The 16,786-nt window shown below is 35.4% G+C and overlaps 1 protein-coding gene across 7 annotated transcripts in view; it reads right to left on the bottom strand.

Annotated features, from left to right (window-relative positions):
- ADGRA1 (adhesion G protein-coupled receptor A1) overlaps nucleotides 1-16,786 on the bottom strand; it is a 281,000-nt gene that overhangs the window by 40,363 nt on the left and 223,851 nt on the right. For 6 of the 7 annotated variants that reach the window (XM_048060556.2, XM_067000767.1, XM_048060559.2 and 3 more), the window contains 3 exons: nucleotides 15,768-15,976; nucleotides 6,411-6,538; nucleotides 5,384-5,507 (listed from right to left, as the gene is read on the bottom strand). In XM_048060556.2, coding sequence (XP_047916513.1) covers nucleotides 5,384-5,507; nucleotides 6,411-6,538; nucleotides 15,768-15,976 — 461 coding nt within the window. Of the gene's footprint in view, nucleotides 1-5,383; nucleotides 5,508-6,410; nucleotides 6,539-14,191; nucleotides 14,274-15,767; nucleotides 15,977-16,786 lie in introns of those variants that run through there. The other variant, XM_067000769.1, reaches the window with a different exon arrangement.

The following is a 16,786-nucleotide window of genomic DNA, read 5'->3' as shown; positions in this document are numbered from 1 at the left end:
CACGAGGGCAGCAGGGGAGGGCGGCCTGCAGCAGAGTGCTGAGCTCTGTTCTCTGGGGACAGCTGCAGGACCCGAAGGAAAGGCATGGAGCTGGGACAGGGGAGGGTCAGGCTGGGTGTTAGGGAAAGGTTCTTCACTGAGAGATTGGTCAGGCATTGGCACGCACAGGCTCCCCAGGGAAGTGGTCACAGCACTGAACCTGCAGGAGTTTGAGAAGCATTTAGACAATGCTTCTCAGAGATGGTTTCATTTTTTGGGTGGTCCTGCATGGAGCCAGGAGTTGGACATGTGGGTCCATTCCATCTCGTGATTCTATGATCCTACCTTTGCTATAAACGGAGCTTACCTTCACCACAATGTACGTTTCACTAAAATTGTGTGGAAAGGGCTATGTTTTGCTTACAGAACAGGGGTTATGACTGAATATGTTAAAGGTATGATGCTTATTTGTAACAAGGCTTTCCACTGACAAGCCAAATGATACAGAAAGAACTATCAGGACATATGCATTGAAGCCAGCATTGCACCTAAAGCTGCTTAATAACAGCAGTTATTATGGGGAAAATTTTCTCATTTCCCTGGACTGTATTCCTAGAACTGGGGAAAAGCACCAGCCTACTGAATAAAAGTTTGCAGTTTTCTGCAGTAAGAAGATGCTGTCTTTATGTGCTCCTTCAATAAATTTCAGTACCCCAGAGGTTAGAAGTTCCACACAATGCAGTTGCCATAGTAATGACCAGAATACACATTTATGCAAAACATCCTGGCCCCCAAAAAAAACAAAAACAAAAAAACAACAAAAAAAACAACACTGCCTTAAGCAGCTCTAACCTGCACATAATCTTTTCCCCTTATTTTTTTTTTTCAATTTTTTGAAAATATTTCAGATAAATAAGGCTGTCTCAGACAGTTCTATTTAAGGGAAGATATGGATATGCACTAACATTCTGATTAAACTATTAAACCTTCACAGAAAGAAAATAAAATCTTTTCAGTGAAATGGAGGGATTTGGAAATTTCCTTGTGGTTTCTAACACCACTGGATATATGTCATGATCTTAAAGCATTTAGCCTTAGAACAAACCCCTGCTCACTTCACAGTTAGAAAATTTATAGCAAGAAGTTGAGACCCAAAAATGAGGTGGGTCTCACCAGGAAGGGACCAGGAAGTACAATCTTCATCATGCACATCTAACTCCACAGCATGGAAACTCTTTAAGTGGCACTGGTTGCTGCAAGCAAAGTTTCTAGCCACTGATACTATTGCTTGCACATATGATTAGCTGTGTTCCTCTTTCAGGAGAGCTGAGCAGTGCAGCATTAAAGACCTCTCAAAAGCCCGTAAATAGAGTATACTTCTATATCTCTTGAGGTGCCCTAAATGGCATACTCAGAAATAAATACTCTTCTCTCCTCTTTCTATAATATTTTTTATCCATGTGTCCAGAGCTCCCACCGAAGCTGTGGCTCTTAACTTGTTAAATCAGTAGGTCACTAAGTGATCATGCTACCTAGTCTACTAGGATTAAAAAATAAAAAATTCTGTTCCTTATAATAACCCTTCTATCCCCTGAGTCTTGTGCCCCTAAGCCTACTTATTCTTCATGCTTCAACATGTGTAGTGGGACTAACCATTTCATCCCCTCGTGGACATAGCCTCAGGGCTATGATGCTTTACAGGAAAATAGAGGGTATGAGACTGAACTCTTTCAGACTGAGGGTACAGAACTAATGCCTCCCACACCATGTGGAGTGATCCAGCTACAGTTGTATCTCCTTCCATCTCATTCCTTACAGGAAAGGAATAAGCCTTCTTCCCTGCCCTTTGAAGGATAGTAATCTGAGGGCCTAAGCATGGGAGATAGAAGGGATTGACTGCATTCTCCACCGGTTGGCTCAAGCACCTTTCTGTCTAGTGTAGTGTCTCTGAATCATCTCATTATGCTGTTCCTAACACAATCTTTGCCTTGCAAATGAATGATTTTGGCATAAACTCAAAGCTCTGGATTCTACATGAACAGCCAGCATTCAGTGACACTCAGAGTCAGATTTGTGGGTAATCTCAGTCTGTAGATATAACCTAATTCACACAGGAGATCTGTGAAGAAGCAATCAGCTCTTCCAGACCAGCATTCTAACATCAGTTTTCTTTATAAATCACAAGTAAAGACAGCGTAGCAAATATGCGAGTGAGACTGTCTATACAAAATCCTCTCTGAAATTGGTATGCAGGTTTAAAAGTAAGTTTTTAGATTTTTAGATTCCAGATAAAAATAAATATCTTACTATCTCTGAAAACATTTTTTAGTTCAATTACTTTGCCTTCAAGGAGATATGAAGGTTCTTCCAGCTATCTATCAGAGAAAATTGGTCCATTTCTATAGTATTAATTCCTGCTGCTTAAAATTAGCCTGGGCCACATCTTACAGAGGGAGAAGGTGATCCAACTGAAGTAATTTTAAAACCACCCTTTTTGGTTAATTATGAAGAAAAAAAATAACTCAGTCTACTACTTCACTTGGGTAAGAATGTGGCAGTGCAATTTTTGTGAAAATTTTAGTAATAATTACAATAAGAAAGGTAGAGGTTCAGTGGCTTTGGCACCACATTTTAGCTGTTATGTCAGAAAATGCTTGCACTTGAAAGATTCCCTCATGCACTCAGGAAACCGAAAGTGCAAATTACATTACTGCAGGGAGAAACTGTGTTTTGAATTTGAACAGATGGAAAGATACCTGTACTAGAGCAACACTGATGAAGTCACATGCATGGTATAACTAATATTTTAGTGCTGCTTGAAACAATAATGTTTTTATAAATATATTCTTAAACTCCAATACCAGCTTTTTTCCAGAAGTGAAAAAAAGAGACACAAACTCAGACCTGACACATGAACTCATAGCAGCTGTGCAAATGTACCTTTCATTGGTCTGAGTGATTCAAAAAATTGCTATATTCAATGGGCAGAAGAAAAGGAGCACTGTGCATCCCACCCCTGCTTAGGCAAACTATGGGAAACACTTAAGTATGTGAGTTTCTCAGGAAACCATCAGCAAATTTGATCTCTCTTAGCTTTGGCACCCTGAAGGATAAACCACAGAGTAATCCTCTCAGGGTTACCACAGGATGAAACAGGCACTGGAACTCACAGAAGTTTGAAGACAGTCAATGTCAGTGGGCAAGAAAAGGTCTGTGGTGGGGTACAATGTTCTGGTAGTAAACATTTGTTCAGCCTGTGTTGCCAGCTACAGGAGTCTTGTCTTAGATTATTTGGACTGTTGCTTATTCCATCAATTTCTACCAGGAACCAGAGAATGGTGTGTGTCTTGTGTGTCCTGTATCTTTGCTGTATCTTAACTTCTGATAATGTCTAAGTGGCATGATGTCAGGTCAATAAATAACTTAATGAAATTGATTAGAAAGCATATGTGAGTGGATCCATTCAGTTTCCCTAAGTATGCATGTTTCTCAGCAGCTCAGGGCTGCCCCTGTACCATAGCACTATACAACTGTCACTGATAATGCATTTTATGAAGATACTCCTGTAGTTTATGTATTACTCAACATATTTTTAATAACTCATTTATCTCAATCAATTTTTCATTATTACTGCTAACACTGCATTGTTACCATGCAATCTGCAAAGTAAATAACCAGACAATGATTGTAACAACAGATGGTCATTTGTGATCATGTAATTACATGGCCATGGCTGCCCTACAAACTCATCTTCTACCCTCACTTGCAAACTGCGGATAAAGACAATGGTAAATGATATTTCAATTTGATAGAACTCCCGGACTAATTACAACACAATTCACTAGATATTGTGAGATATTAAACTCAGACTAATTTCATGGACAGCTGTGTCAGTTAAATGAAAAATGATGTAATGTACGTATGTAGACTTTGCAAGCAGAACATTATAAGTGCTTACAGATCTACCGGTGCTGTTTACTGATGGTCGTGCACAAGTATACACAAAAAGCTTCCAAAGCATCTCACTGAAAACTAGAGTAATAACTCTTAAACTAGTTATGCAAGTTTTGCTGTAGAAATTCTTGGGTTTATACTAAATTAATGTAAACATTAAAAACATCACATTTAAATAGTTATTATAAGTTGTACGCTGCCTATCATGGGAACATATAATCTATTTTTAAAAATTAATGTTAGTAGGTATGTTTCATAGTGCACAGAAGTTGGAGTCAATACACTTCCTTCCTTTAGTCTTTTGTATCTCATTTTCCTCTAACTTCCCCATATAAACAGGTTACCTTCTTATGCAGTAAGTATTGTAGTAATAACTCAGACAAGCATTCTGAAGCAAATTTATCTAAAACCTAAAATTTTAAAATGACAGGACAACACAAGTACAAAATATTATTTCACAAAGAATAGCCTTAAAATTCTTCATTCACCTGTTATGAAGATTCAAAATATTCTTCCAGCTTTTAAAATAAATCATATTTATGATTTCACAAAAGCCTGAAGATTACTCTGCAACAAATATAGGTATATTGTCTATATTTGCATCTAGCAATAATAGTGATACAACCATTCATTGCTTTATAATTTCATAAATGTATAACACAACAATTTATACTGAAAAGTTTCCTAGTTAATTGTGTTCTTTTCTTGTTTTTCTTAGACATGAATTATTCCAATTAAGATATGTAGCTTGCTGTTTATTATTCCTTGTAACTATTCAGTTTGAACTTTATATCTCAGTAAGTGTTCACTTGAAATAGGTAAAAATTGTAAGATGATTTTTTACACACAAATATAGGTCAATTAATTACATGCTACTGTTTTCAGAATGCTTGCTGAGAATTAGCATGAGTGCTTAGATGAGTAATGCTATGATTTTTTCTAATAATAGAAATATTACAAAGGTTTTTTTGTTTGTTTGTTTTAATTCTAAGTGTGGACATTGTCCAGAGCCAAGAAATAACTTGTTTTAGTTTAACAAACCAAACAGCCCCTATGCTTACAGTAGCTCAAGCCATGACTACTCTGTGCATCTCTTTACACTATACCCCTGGAAACACTGGAGCTATGAAAGATATGAAATACTCCATAAATCTTAAGTGTACTGTGCTTCGTCTCCTTACGGTGAGCTGTAATTATAAGACATAATCATGCTATAAACATTAGTCTACCCAAGCAGACACTTAGGGGTCACCCAGTGATGCCAGGGCCATCCTCAGATAAATGGCATAATAATGACTTCTCATACAATCATTAAGGTTAGAAAGGACTTATTCTAAAGAACTTAAAATCCACAGACAAAGTAAGAAAAGAAAAGAACTAACAAATTATGTTAAAAGATACAATTTCAAGTTTTAATTATCTAATAAGAATTACTAAGGCATATACTTACAGCTTGACATATAATTGGGTATTTAATGCGGTTGATTCCACCAGCAAAAACAGCAAAGGTAAGAGCAGTATGAAAACAAAAGTTGAGAAGCATGTGCCATCCTTTTCTGCTTATTCGGATTGTACTGTTGAAAAATAACATTTAAAAATGAAAAAAAAAAAGAAAGAAAGCATACTCACTATGCAAACTATACTTTGGAAAAATGCTTAACATGATAGAATTAAATTCCCTGATTCTTGAATACCTACACAGCAACATGCTTATAGAACACAGTCTGATTTATACAGCACTGAAGTCAATAATAGAGGACGTAAAAAGGGTCTACTCATTTAAAGGTTCCTCCATCAAATCAAGCATCTAAAGAAGAGTGAGAAAAGCAAAAGGCTTATTGCATAACTTTAGATATGCAGAAGTTTAACAAGACATCTCTAAAGAATTAAATGGAAGCTGAAGATCAGAAGTCATTGCATTAAGTTCACTTAATTAATATTTAGCAGCTTCTACAGTACAATACATTCCTACTCTTTTAAATTGCTAATGGTCTTTAACAGAAGTATGCAGTTAAAATGACATTTATATAAATCTTTTATATAAAGGAAAACACAAGTTTTCTAAAACCAAGAAGACTTAAAAGTTGAAGAAAGTTTCTTTTACCCAATCACAGTTACCAAATCTTTCAACCAAAACAATACCAGAAGTGTAGCTGTCCTAGGTGCTGCTGTTTTGCTATTTCAACAGAATTTGCCAGACAACACTTTGATAGTGCCTGTGGTTTTATATTAAATTGTCAAGTTAGAAGTTTTAAGAACTATACAGACCATTTAGAAATACATCTTAGGAAAGATACAGTTTGGTAAAGGTTGATGTAACTTTTTTTTTGGTCTTCTCTGGTCTAAATCATGTTGACAATGTTACCATCCAGCAGCAATTCACAACATTCATCTTCTCAGTGAGGGTTAGAAAAATTGCAATATCTCAGCATAACTCCGATCATTCTAACACAAGTCCTTTAGAACTGGATTCTTACCTGTGATGGACAATGTAGGTGATAATGGAAGCAAACAGGCACAACAACATAACTGCAGTACATGCATATACCACAGGGTGCAGAAACTCCCCTGGGTACTGGGGGAAAGACAGCACTGTCTTAAAATCCTATGGAGAAAGCAAAATGATTTAACGCTGTTAGGCATGTGTGAAACTCAGACTTCATTTCAATATGACCTGTCATTTCTATCTGTTTCCTCTCTAGAGCAGGAAAATAAGATGATGAACTTTTTATGTAGATACAGTTCATGAATTTACATTGACATCAGACTGCTCCTTCCTCATCTGCATACACTTTGCAAGAGAAATTAACCTTTTTGTACGAGCAGATATATCCTAATTAAAAAAAAAAATCTGAAAAAGCATACAGAATATTATATCTTGCAGACTTTAGTAATATCCGTTCCTTCAGATAACATGAACTTTAAGCATGTATTTTACTAGGATATTAAATACAAAATATCAAATTACCATAAAGGTCTCTAAATGGCATACAGACAACTTCAGAAGAACCACTCAAAGGAACGAAAGCCCTGAGATTACATCCAACATATTGACTCAGCAACTCCTATATTCAAATACCATCCCCAGTTGATTCACCCCATCTGACCCAGTGACCTTTGTGCTTAAAAGCAAATACTCTACTACTTATACAAATTCAAAAGTAGTTTGACAGCTATATTAACAGAAAAGTAAAGATCTGTGTGTTTCTTCTGGACCTGCTAGTGTCTACTAACAAAATTCTTCATAAAAAAAATCAAGAAAAACATTAATATCTTTGTAAAATTAACCATATTAATTTCCCATTCTAAAGTACTGGATCTCACAATGAAGAAATAATAAGAGAGCTAAGTCTGCAGGTGAAATGGTTGGAAAGCAGGAGACTGTTACAGAAAACAGTGTCTTCACACTGTCTGAATTAAACAAAACATTAGGGTTCCACTGTAATACACTAAGCCACATCTGTTTGCGGCACTACGTTTCTGAAAAAAAATTAAAATGCCATAAATTAGATACATAACTTATCACCCAAGTGCAAACAAAGTATTATCTGTATGCCAGTTTCCATGGGCAATCCCACTAACTGTTAACTGTGCACACAGGAACACACTCCCATCCTAGCACAGGAAAATATAAAATTCAAAAAAGCTACTAAACTACAATCCAGGAAACACTAACACTGAAAATAATGACAAACTGTTTTGTTTGTTTGTTTGTTTTTTAATCTTATTGATCAATTTTAGGTTGTGGTGGAGTTTAGCTGCCCAGCAGGGTAAACCACCACACCTGGAAGAAAATATAATTTTCCTGAGGTGAAATCTCCTCTTGGATACTGGGACACTAATGCTAATACTTTTTTTTTTTTTTTTTTTTTTCAAATTGCATTTGTGTGCAGAGAGCTGCTTTCCAGCACCATTTGTGTATATGAACTTTTCCATGTACAAGCAGCTAACATTCATGAGTACATGCAATTATTAAATTAGGGAACAAGGCACAGTTTGGTTTACCTCCCAAGTAATATATGCCGTAGTAGTCATTATTTTTCTTTGTAGCAGCTTTAAACTTCCAAAGAGTGATTGTAGCAGTTTCACCAGATGTGTATTAATTTCAGACATAAACAGAGCAGCTTACAACATATATAAACAAGACTGTCAAAATGAACAAATAGCATGAACTAGATAGCAAATATACATCATCACAACCTTCTATCACAGAGTACCACAGTACTACTCTTCAAGTACTTCCTCAGCTAGTGTGTGTCCCTCAGTTTGAACTTCTCAGTTAAATTTGTTCAGTCACTTGTCCCATACACAAGTACTCTCTGAGCCCTGCCCAGTATGCCAAGACTCAAAGTCAGTGATGGAGTCACTTGTCACAGAGGTAATCTTATGCTGTCTCCTAATATTTTTGCTACTCTTCCCTCAACCACAGATGGAAGTGAAGAGGTAAAGAATTCTGACTTTTGATTTGGTAGCTTTTTAGTGCTACCAACCTATTCTCTTGATGCTTTCTCCAGATTGTTGTTGTTGTTGTTTGTAATTAATTCAGGATATTCTGAATTCAAAAATTTCATATAATTCTTTAGAGGTCAGTGGTTTCACCACATTTCTTCCTCCCCCCCTGCATCATCTCCCCATTAATTCTTTCACAGCGGCACACTGTTCTTTACAAGAAATGTTCACTACAGTTTTGGCTCAAATATATAACTGGACTATTAATGAAAATACTGGACAATTTAACAAGAAGTACTCTGCTGAACGTGTTCACTGTTACTGATTAATCATGTTTTGGTATACCAATAGCATAGTTTGTTGAAATTTTACATATATACTTGCTTCATTCTGTATTAAGAAACCTTACTATAACATCGTTGCAACAGTGAAGTTATTTAAGTAAATATATATCTTGGACACTTCTGGAAGAGTCTGAAAAATTAACAAAATCATGAAGAATGAAACATACCAAAGGTACACATTTATCTAGCAACAAATGAAAATGACTTTGCACCACGTGGCATCAGTCAGTGTACTAAAGAATTATTTTTTATATAGTGTAAATGCAAGTATCAGCCAATCACTATGTTTGAATACTTATGTAAAAGAAAATGCCGTATGTTTTACAGGAATACAGCCATTTTGCGTGCAGAAGAATCAAGAACAACCGGCAACTTAAATCTAATTCCATTTTAAAATCTTCATTTTTTATCTCTTTTCTAATCTTGTACAGCAATTAAGTGCTAAAACTTTTGAGCATCATAATGCGCTATTACCAATGTAGAAAATATTTTTAAAGATATTTGTACTGATTTCATTATAGATACATAATAAATTCATCTTGTCTGCTCTTTAATGGCAATTAAATCTTATTGATTTGTCAACTTCCCCTGAGTAATCCTCTGAGGAAGAGAGCATGCAGAAAACAAAGTTTTGTGGTTGTTTTTTTTTTTTCATGCTGTATGCAAAGCAGTATAATTGTATGTTAGATTTAAATAAGGCAGGTTTAGTTTATTTCCTGGAAGTGACTGAAACGATGATAGTACTGAAAAAAAATGGGAAATATCTACAGGAAAATGAATACACACAAAACTGTTACCTTTTCAAACGAAATGCTGTGTACAACTCGAAGACCAGTAAAATATTGTCTAATAAGACATCATCATTCATTCACCCTTATAACATGATGTGGTGTAAATACATTGTGCTCACAAGGCACAATAGAAATTAGTGATGGAAATTAATGACAAAAGATATTTATCAGCTATTTTGTCCATCGATGAGAATTACAAAAATATCAGAGTGCAAGTGGGACTGTTTCACTTGAGTCTTCAAATTCAAAAATCAACTAAAATAGACACATCTATCCTGATCACTTTAAATTAAATATGAAAGCATAAAGCGGTACAGATGAATTACATGCTACAGGCATCCCTGAGATATCTAACAGCAGATGCTGAGAAAGGTGAAGGGAAGATACGGTGAGCTAGTATTAAATACCTGGTACATCCATGAAATCATATATGCTAAAAAAACCTAGAAATCTAGTTTGTGTTGTAACTTTTTAAAAATCCATATACTGATATTAGGTTATATATTTATTTTTGATATATTTCTTATAACAATATGACTTAAGAAAGTATAATCTAATTGTTTTTTGTGTTTAAAGCATGATACTTGAAATTGTTTTCCCCAAGGAATTCATATCCATGTGCCTCAGAGACTTAGAAGTGCATTTGAACAATCAGTTACAGTAAGAGTTAGATTCCTCATACTTAAGCAAAACGAAAATCAGTTAGGTGCCAAAGTCTGTTAAGATGCTTAGCAGCACCAGAATAAGGAAATTAGGTGAAGAGTTGGGTCACTACAAGGAGCTTAAAACACTGCAATGCACACTGAGTGGAGCAGCTGATATGCTAGAAGGCAGGGTAGCCATTTGGTGGAATCTCAAGAGGCTGGAGGAATGGGCTGACTGGAACCTCACAAAGTTCATTAAGGAGAAATAAAAGTTTTTCATCTCTGGGACAGAGGAACCCTGACAGCAGTACAGTTTGAGAGACAAGTGACTGGAAGCCAGCTTTACAGAAAAGGATCAAGGGGTATTGCTGGACAATAAATTGAAAGCAAATCAGTGGTGAGCCGCTGTGTCATGTACCATTAGCCACACATTGGGCTGTATTAGAAAACAACAGACAGCAGGTTGAAGGAAGTGATTATTTTCTTCTATTCAGCATTTATGAGACCAAATCTCAAAGAGCGTGGGATACTTCAGTACAATGAACATGTTGAAAAAATGGAAGTCCATTAGAAGCAACCAAAACAATAAGGTGGCTGAAGACCTAGATCCTAGGACTTTAACTTGCATCTCTATCACCCAAGAGTTGGCCCATTTTACTGAGATCCTTTACAGTCTGGATCACTTTACGCTCTTGTGGAAGCTGCACCACTGAGAATGGAAGATCCCTTAAAGCAACAGAAAGCAAGAGCAAATAGATATAAAGAGCTTGAGCCAGAGGCCTGCTTTGTTATAAAGTTAGGGCATTTTGAAGGACATGAACCTAGATTTTTGTTCTCAGTGCCAAGCCACCTTATGCATTTTACAGCACAAAAAAATACATATTATTCAGTATAATTTAATAAAAAGTAGATAGTAGATACAATCCAAGGAGAAAAGAATTAAAGAGATCTTGCTCTTATGATTATACTCATTCCAAGGCTTTGTACAAAAGATTAGAACATTCAAAAATATTCTGAAAAAGACAGAAACCTTCTGGGAAGTTGGTTTCAATACATTGCACTAGGCCTTAGCACTGTCTGCTATGTGAACAGTACATGCCAGCTCAAAACTCAGGTGAAGAGTGTGCAGATCTTTGCTAGGCCTCTGACTGACAGCAGAGCTTGGAAACTTAGCTCTACACTACAGGAAGCATCTATACTTGCTTATCAACATAAATTACAAAAAGCTTATTCTTAAAACTCCCTCTTTAAAAGCAGCCTGATTTTTCAAAGGATTGAATGTCTCTTCAATAGTCTGTTATGGGAAAGCCCTGTGTTTCCTATGGGGAAAATGTCAAATACCATAATCATGTCAACCTTCTAAATAACATCTCTGTAATACTTCCCTGACTCATGAATTAATTTCTCGAAAGGCTTAAACAGGCTGTTTAACTTGGAGAAACCCTGAAACATGGACATTTAGAAGACTGTTTTCAGGACTGGACTTCATGAATAGGTAAAAGAAATCCTGCAATTGTCTCCAGTCACATTGAAAATATTGAAAATGTAGTATTTGTGGTGTTGTGATCCTTCCAGCTTGGAAAGACTTAAAAAGTTCAGGAAATGCTCATAAAACAAGGCAAAAATCCTTTAACTCCTTTGGCATGATCCCTTACTAGGACCTTGCCTCTCCTCAATTTCTCCTTCACACAATTTTTCCAAGGTTTGCTTCCAGCGTGGTTTCAAAATTTGCTCTGTTTTTGTCAGCTTGGTCTCCTCAGCCCTAATTATCTCCAATAGCCATCCACTTTTCCAGTGAATGACTCCTTTCAGTTGCAATAAAAAACAACCCAACAAACAACAAATGAACAAACAAAAAAGAAACCCACCTATGTTATTCCGAAGAAGTAGATATAAAATGACAATAAAGGAAAGGAGTTGGTTTCAATTTTATGTTTGTTCAACCTATCTCCAAGATTAAAATAAAAAATGCTAACAATATTTATTAATCCATTTTATCTTAATTGAGAAGTAGCACACACAGACTTAAGAATTTTGCTAGTTCTTATTTGTCAGATTTGAGAAAATTACTATTGACAAAGCAGTCTTGTCAGGGGAAAAGGATATGCTGTACACAATTACAGTAATATCCATCACTATTGAATTGCCATTCTGTTCTAAGAAAAATGAAGGGAAGAACAAAGGACAATGCATGTCAAAACATATTTAGCAAATTTTGAAGTTCAATGTTAATGTTGGATATTTTTGTTATCTTCTGAAGAGTTTTTACTCACATGTACTTTGGCTACAGGGAACTAGATTGATTATAACATACAGAAATTATCTTGAAAAATTAAAATATTGATATACAGCTCTGTTCACAAAAGAGCACAAATACGTAGTATTTATGCAACAAATACTTGTAGTTAGATATTTTAAGTCTTCAATATTTAATAAATTATATATTTCTAAGCTTCAGAACATACAAATTCATAATGTTACTCTAAATCAGAAAATCAAATTGCAGTGGTTTATAGTTTGATACCTCAGAATGTTTTGGCCACCTCCCAAAAGAAACTAGAGTGAGACTGTCTCTCTTCCAACCTACAGATAACAGAAGAAAAGACAAAGTAGGGGACTAGTCTAAACACACAGTATATGAAGGGAAAGGCAGGAATGAACTCAGAAGTTTTATTTCACAGTATTTACTCTCACCACTAGGTTATACCATTTAAAAGCTGATCGCATAAAAGATAATACTGTATTACGTCTGGTACTAGTGTTTTATTTCCATCCACTGGCCCAACTGAGAGCAGTGTGAAAGTGTGAAAGCAATGTGAGGAAGGAGCTCATATATCCTTCTTTCCAACTCAAATGCCAAACTGTACTCTCTCTCATTGACATCACTTGAACAACTGTCATACAGAGAAATGAAATAGCTCTACATGAATCCTCTCACTTGAAGCATGCTTATGCTTATTAATTATCAATCATAGCTGATAAATCCTTGATTACTGTCTTTCTAAAAAAGGACTCTACAAAACCTTTATTTTAACCCTTTTATGGTATCTAAGCAGAAGCAACTTTTATAACAGTTCAGTGAACTTTGTCTTTCTATTTAAAATGATGACGAACAAAAATGATGAATCAGAATATGTGCTGTACTAGCCATAAAATGGACAGCTAGATTAAATGAGGCTTCTATTTCATCTTGTTCCACAGCAGGATACATTATTCTGATAGCACTGTAAACCTTCAAGTTCACTGTTACTTTATTGCTGCTCTTCAGTTTACACATATTGTTGCTCTTTAGTTTGCTGATATTACCCCAAAACATAATAATCAATTATGAATTTTTATAGGTTAATAGATCTGAGAATTAAGATTAAAAAAAAAAGTATCATGTTATTATAGCAAACTTCGTCAGCTACATACCGTATACTACCTATTTTAAACTTGCTGTCCATTTGTTAGTATTTTAAAATGTATTAGGCAGGTGGGTGTGAATTCAGAAGAAACATATAGGCACTTTATATTGTTCGTATTATAAAATAATAGCTAAGCAGAACAATGAAATATTTTTTATTTCTGGTATGAGAATGCAACTGCCCAGAAAAGTGTAACCTGTATCAAAGAGAACAAACCTTGACTTTATGCCACAAAATACAGATTAAAATACTTGAATGAAGATGGTTGAACAAAATGAAGTTACAAAAGTGTTCCAATAGCTGTTCAGAAAGACAGCTGGTGGAACACATACTTGTGTGTATATATATTTTATATATATATATATATATAAATGATTCAAAGTCAGGCATCTTTTTTCTTAAAAGTGACTGTGAAACACGAGCTAGGGAACAAATTATTCACTACCATTATCAATTGCAAAGCAAGACTGAGCCTCGCATTCTATTTTCTTTTCTTGCGCAGATAAAAATGAAAGACGCACACAGGAAGAAAAGCAAACTTGAATTACTGTAACAAAATAACAAAAAACAGAAGACCTAAAACAGAATTACATACCAGGTGCAAAATCAGCATTAAAAGGTACCTCAGCTGTCTTTGTGGTTGCGGAAAACCCAAAGTGCTACTTCTTATCTGATATAAATTTGCATTCAGATTTATAAACTGAAAATTAATTGTGACCCTTATGTCCATATACCATTTTCACAAACACAGCAAAACCATGGAATTGGTTGCAGGCAATTAGTAGACATTTAATAACTACTAAAAGTTTAAGAAGAAGAGGCTAAACCCAACCATTGAAGGAGGAGGAAGCCATTTTGGGTGTGGCACCTGCAAAGTCAACAGGTGCTTTCTTTAATAAATTTACAAAAGCATCCTCAAAGAAGAATTATGTTTCGCTTTCAGGGAAACAAGTGGCTTGGGGAAAAAAGGGAACTCATAAGAGCTGTAGAAAATGAGGGATATTTAATGTCATGAAATCTTAGGAACAGCTTTTAAATTCTGAACAATTCTGGAATGGGTGAAAAAATGTTCAAGTAACTCTGAGGGAAGTCAGTTCTTATGAAGTGGACGATAATATCCGCATTTAACTCGTGGGTGCCACAGCCTTGTGCTATGATTGGCTGCCATCTGGGCTCCATCTGACAGCAGCAGATTGGTATTCTCTGCACACGTCCTCGCAATTCCTGTCGCCTGTTTGCTGTCCCTTACACATACATGCAATACAGTATTTACTCAACTATAAACACTTCTGTAATGTACACAAGCAGCATCTACAGCACAGTTATGCACCAGCATTTAGGATCAATTTGGTATTAATAATATATATCCGTTTAATCTTTTTTACAACTGATTTATAATAAATTATTTAATGGTGCAAATATTTTTTCACCTATATATGTTAGAAACCTTTCATTTTTGTATTTGCTTTCCTCATTTTCCTTTATTCCCACAAGCCATTATTACATGCATAATCTTTTTGCTTTCATTATGGTAACTTTCTGTTAAACAGGATAGTTAAATAACTGCAATGGGAACTGTGAGTGTGACTGAGAACAGACTAAAGCAGGCTGATGTCTTAGCACTGCACAGAAATATTTTTCTTCACGAGCAGCAATTTACCAAGAAGGCTATCGGAATCAGTATACAAACTAAAACTCCTCCAAGATCAACACGGACACCAGTGTCCTTACTTAAAAGAGCAGAAGATGTTATTCCTTTCCATTTATTAAATGATTCAACATTGCGGTATGCCTGCAACTAATTAGTATGATCAACACAGTGCAGGGCAGGAACAAAAGCAGTCCGGCCTCTGAGATGTGCTGATGTAAAAGCACACAGGAGTATACATTTTTAAACCCTGTCTCATAATTTATAACCATAACATACTAATCATTCCTTGATGGAACTTTCATTTGTAAGACTGAATTAAATGTCATTTCTGATTAGGCCTGTCTCTGGATATTAAAATTGACCAGCAGGTTTATTCACTTACTAGCAGTTAAACAACTTACTTTCTTTAAGGCTGTCTTAAACTAAACATTATAGAAAACAGAAGGTCAGTTACTGGCAAGTAAGAATGATACAAGTGCATGTAAAAAGAACATATAAGTACGGTGAAAGAGAGAGAAATAAGTATATTTGCTAAGTCATATACTTACCATTAGCACTGCAAAGTTATTGAAGTGTGTACTCTGAATGGTGGTAATATTGCCTGCAGAACTAATTATGTGGCACCCTTCTCCCCACCAGCCTCCATGTCCATCTAGAAGGTCAAAATCCCAGAAGGCTGCAATGGGGTCTATACCCCGTGCAAGGTGCCTCAACCCTATAGTAAGAGGGCTGGTGAGGTTTCCAAAACTGCACCCATCTGCAAAAGCAACAAACTGAATCAGAGAGATGGAGTGGAAAACCCTTTATTGATGAATGTTGTGTAAAGAGATCAGATACACTAAACTATGGAAAAAAAAAAAAGCAATAGACATATACTCTTAATGGTCAAAATCAAGGGTAATGTTCACATTCAGAAAAGTTTGCAATAGTTTAAATAAATCTGAATGAACATTTCAGTCTCATAATGTGTCCAAATGATCTAGTCAACCTTCACAAAGCTGATTTTTTTTGTCTAAGATTCTTCAGTTACAGCCAGTGTTACACTATTGCCCATGTAACTGCAAAAATGGCACAGTTTCATCATATGATTAATAGCTGAGAAAATTCTGCGCTTTGAAAGTCACATTTAAACATTTTTAAAATGTTAATAAAATGAGAGCACTGCTCAGAATCAAATAAAATTATTAAAATTGCCTGGGTGAATAATTAATCGAAATAATGATTCACTAGCATATAAGATATGTCACATTTAGACAAAAACACTTAACACTTGTTTTATGTCCATTATATCAGAAAGTATACTGGAGAGTAGTGATACATGCAACAGGGCACTGCTCCCTCCCTGACAGTCTTATTTTTCTCAATGTCTGCGATGTTAGCATTGCAATTTTCATTGTGAAGAAAAGAGTAAAACAAGATTTTTTCCTATAGCTCTTTGTTTTAAGAAACAAACCTCCATAACAACACAGTCAAAAAACATAGTAACCGCAAATCTGCATTCTAGTCATACAGCAATTGCATTTCTTTATTTGCAGAAGAGTTTGAATAAAATGATGCAGATAGGAAT

This window comes from Anser cygnoides, chromosome 7 (genome assembly GCF_040182565.1).
Source record: "Anser cygnoides isolate HZ-2024a breed goose chromosome 7, Taihu_goose_T2T_genome, whole genome shotgun sequence".
NCBI lineage: Eukaryota > Metazoa > Chordata > Aves > Anseriformes > Anatidae > Anser > Anser cygnoides.
Note: the sequence above shows the minus strand (reverse complement) of the source record. Positions and strands in the feature narration are given on the sequence as shown.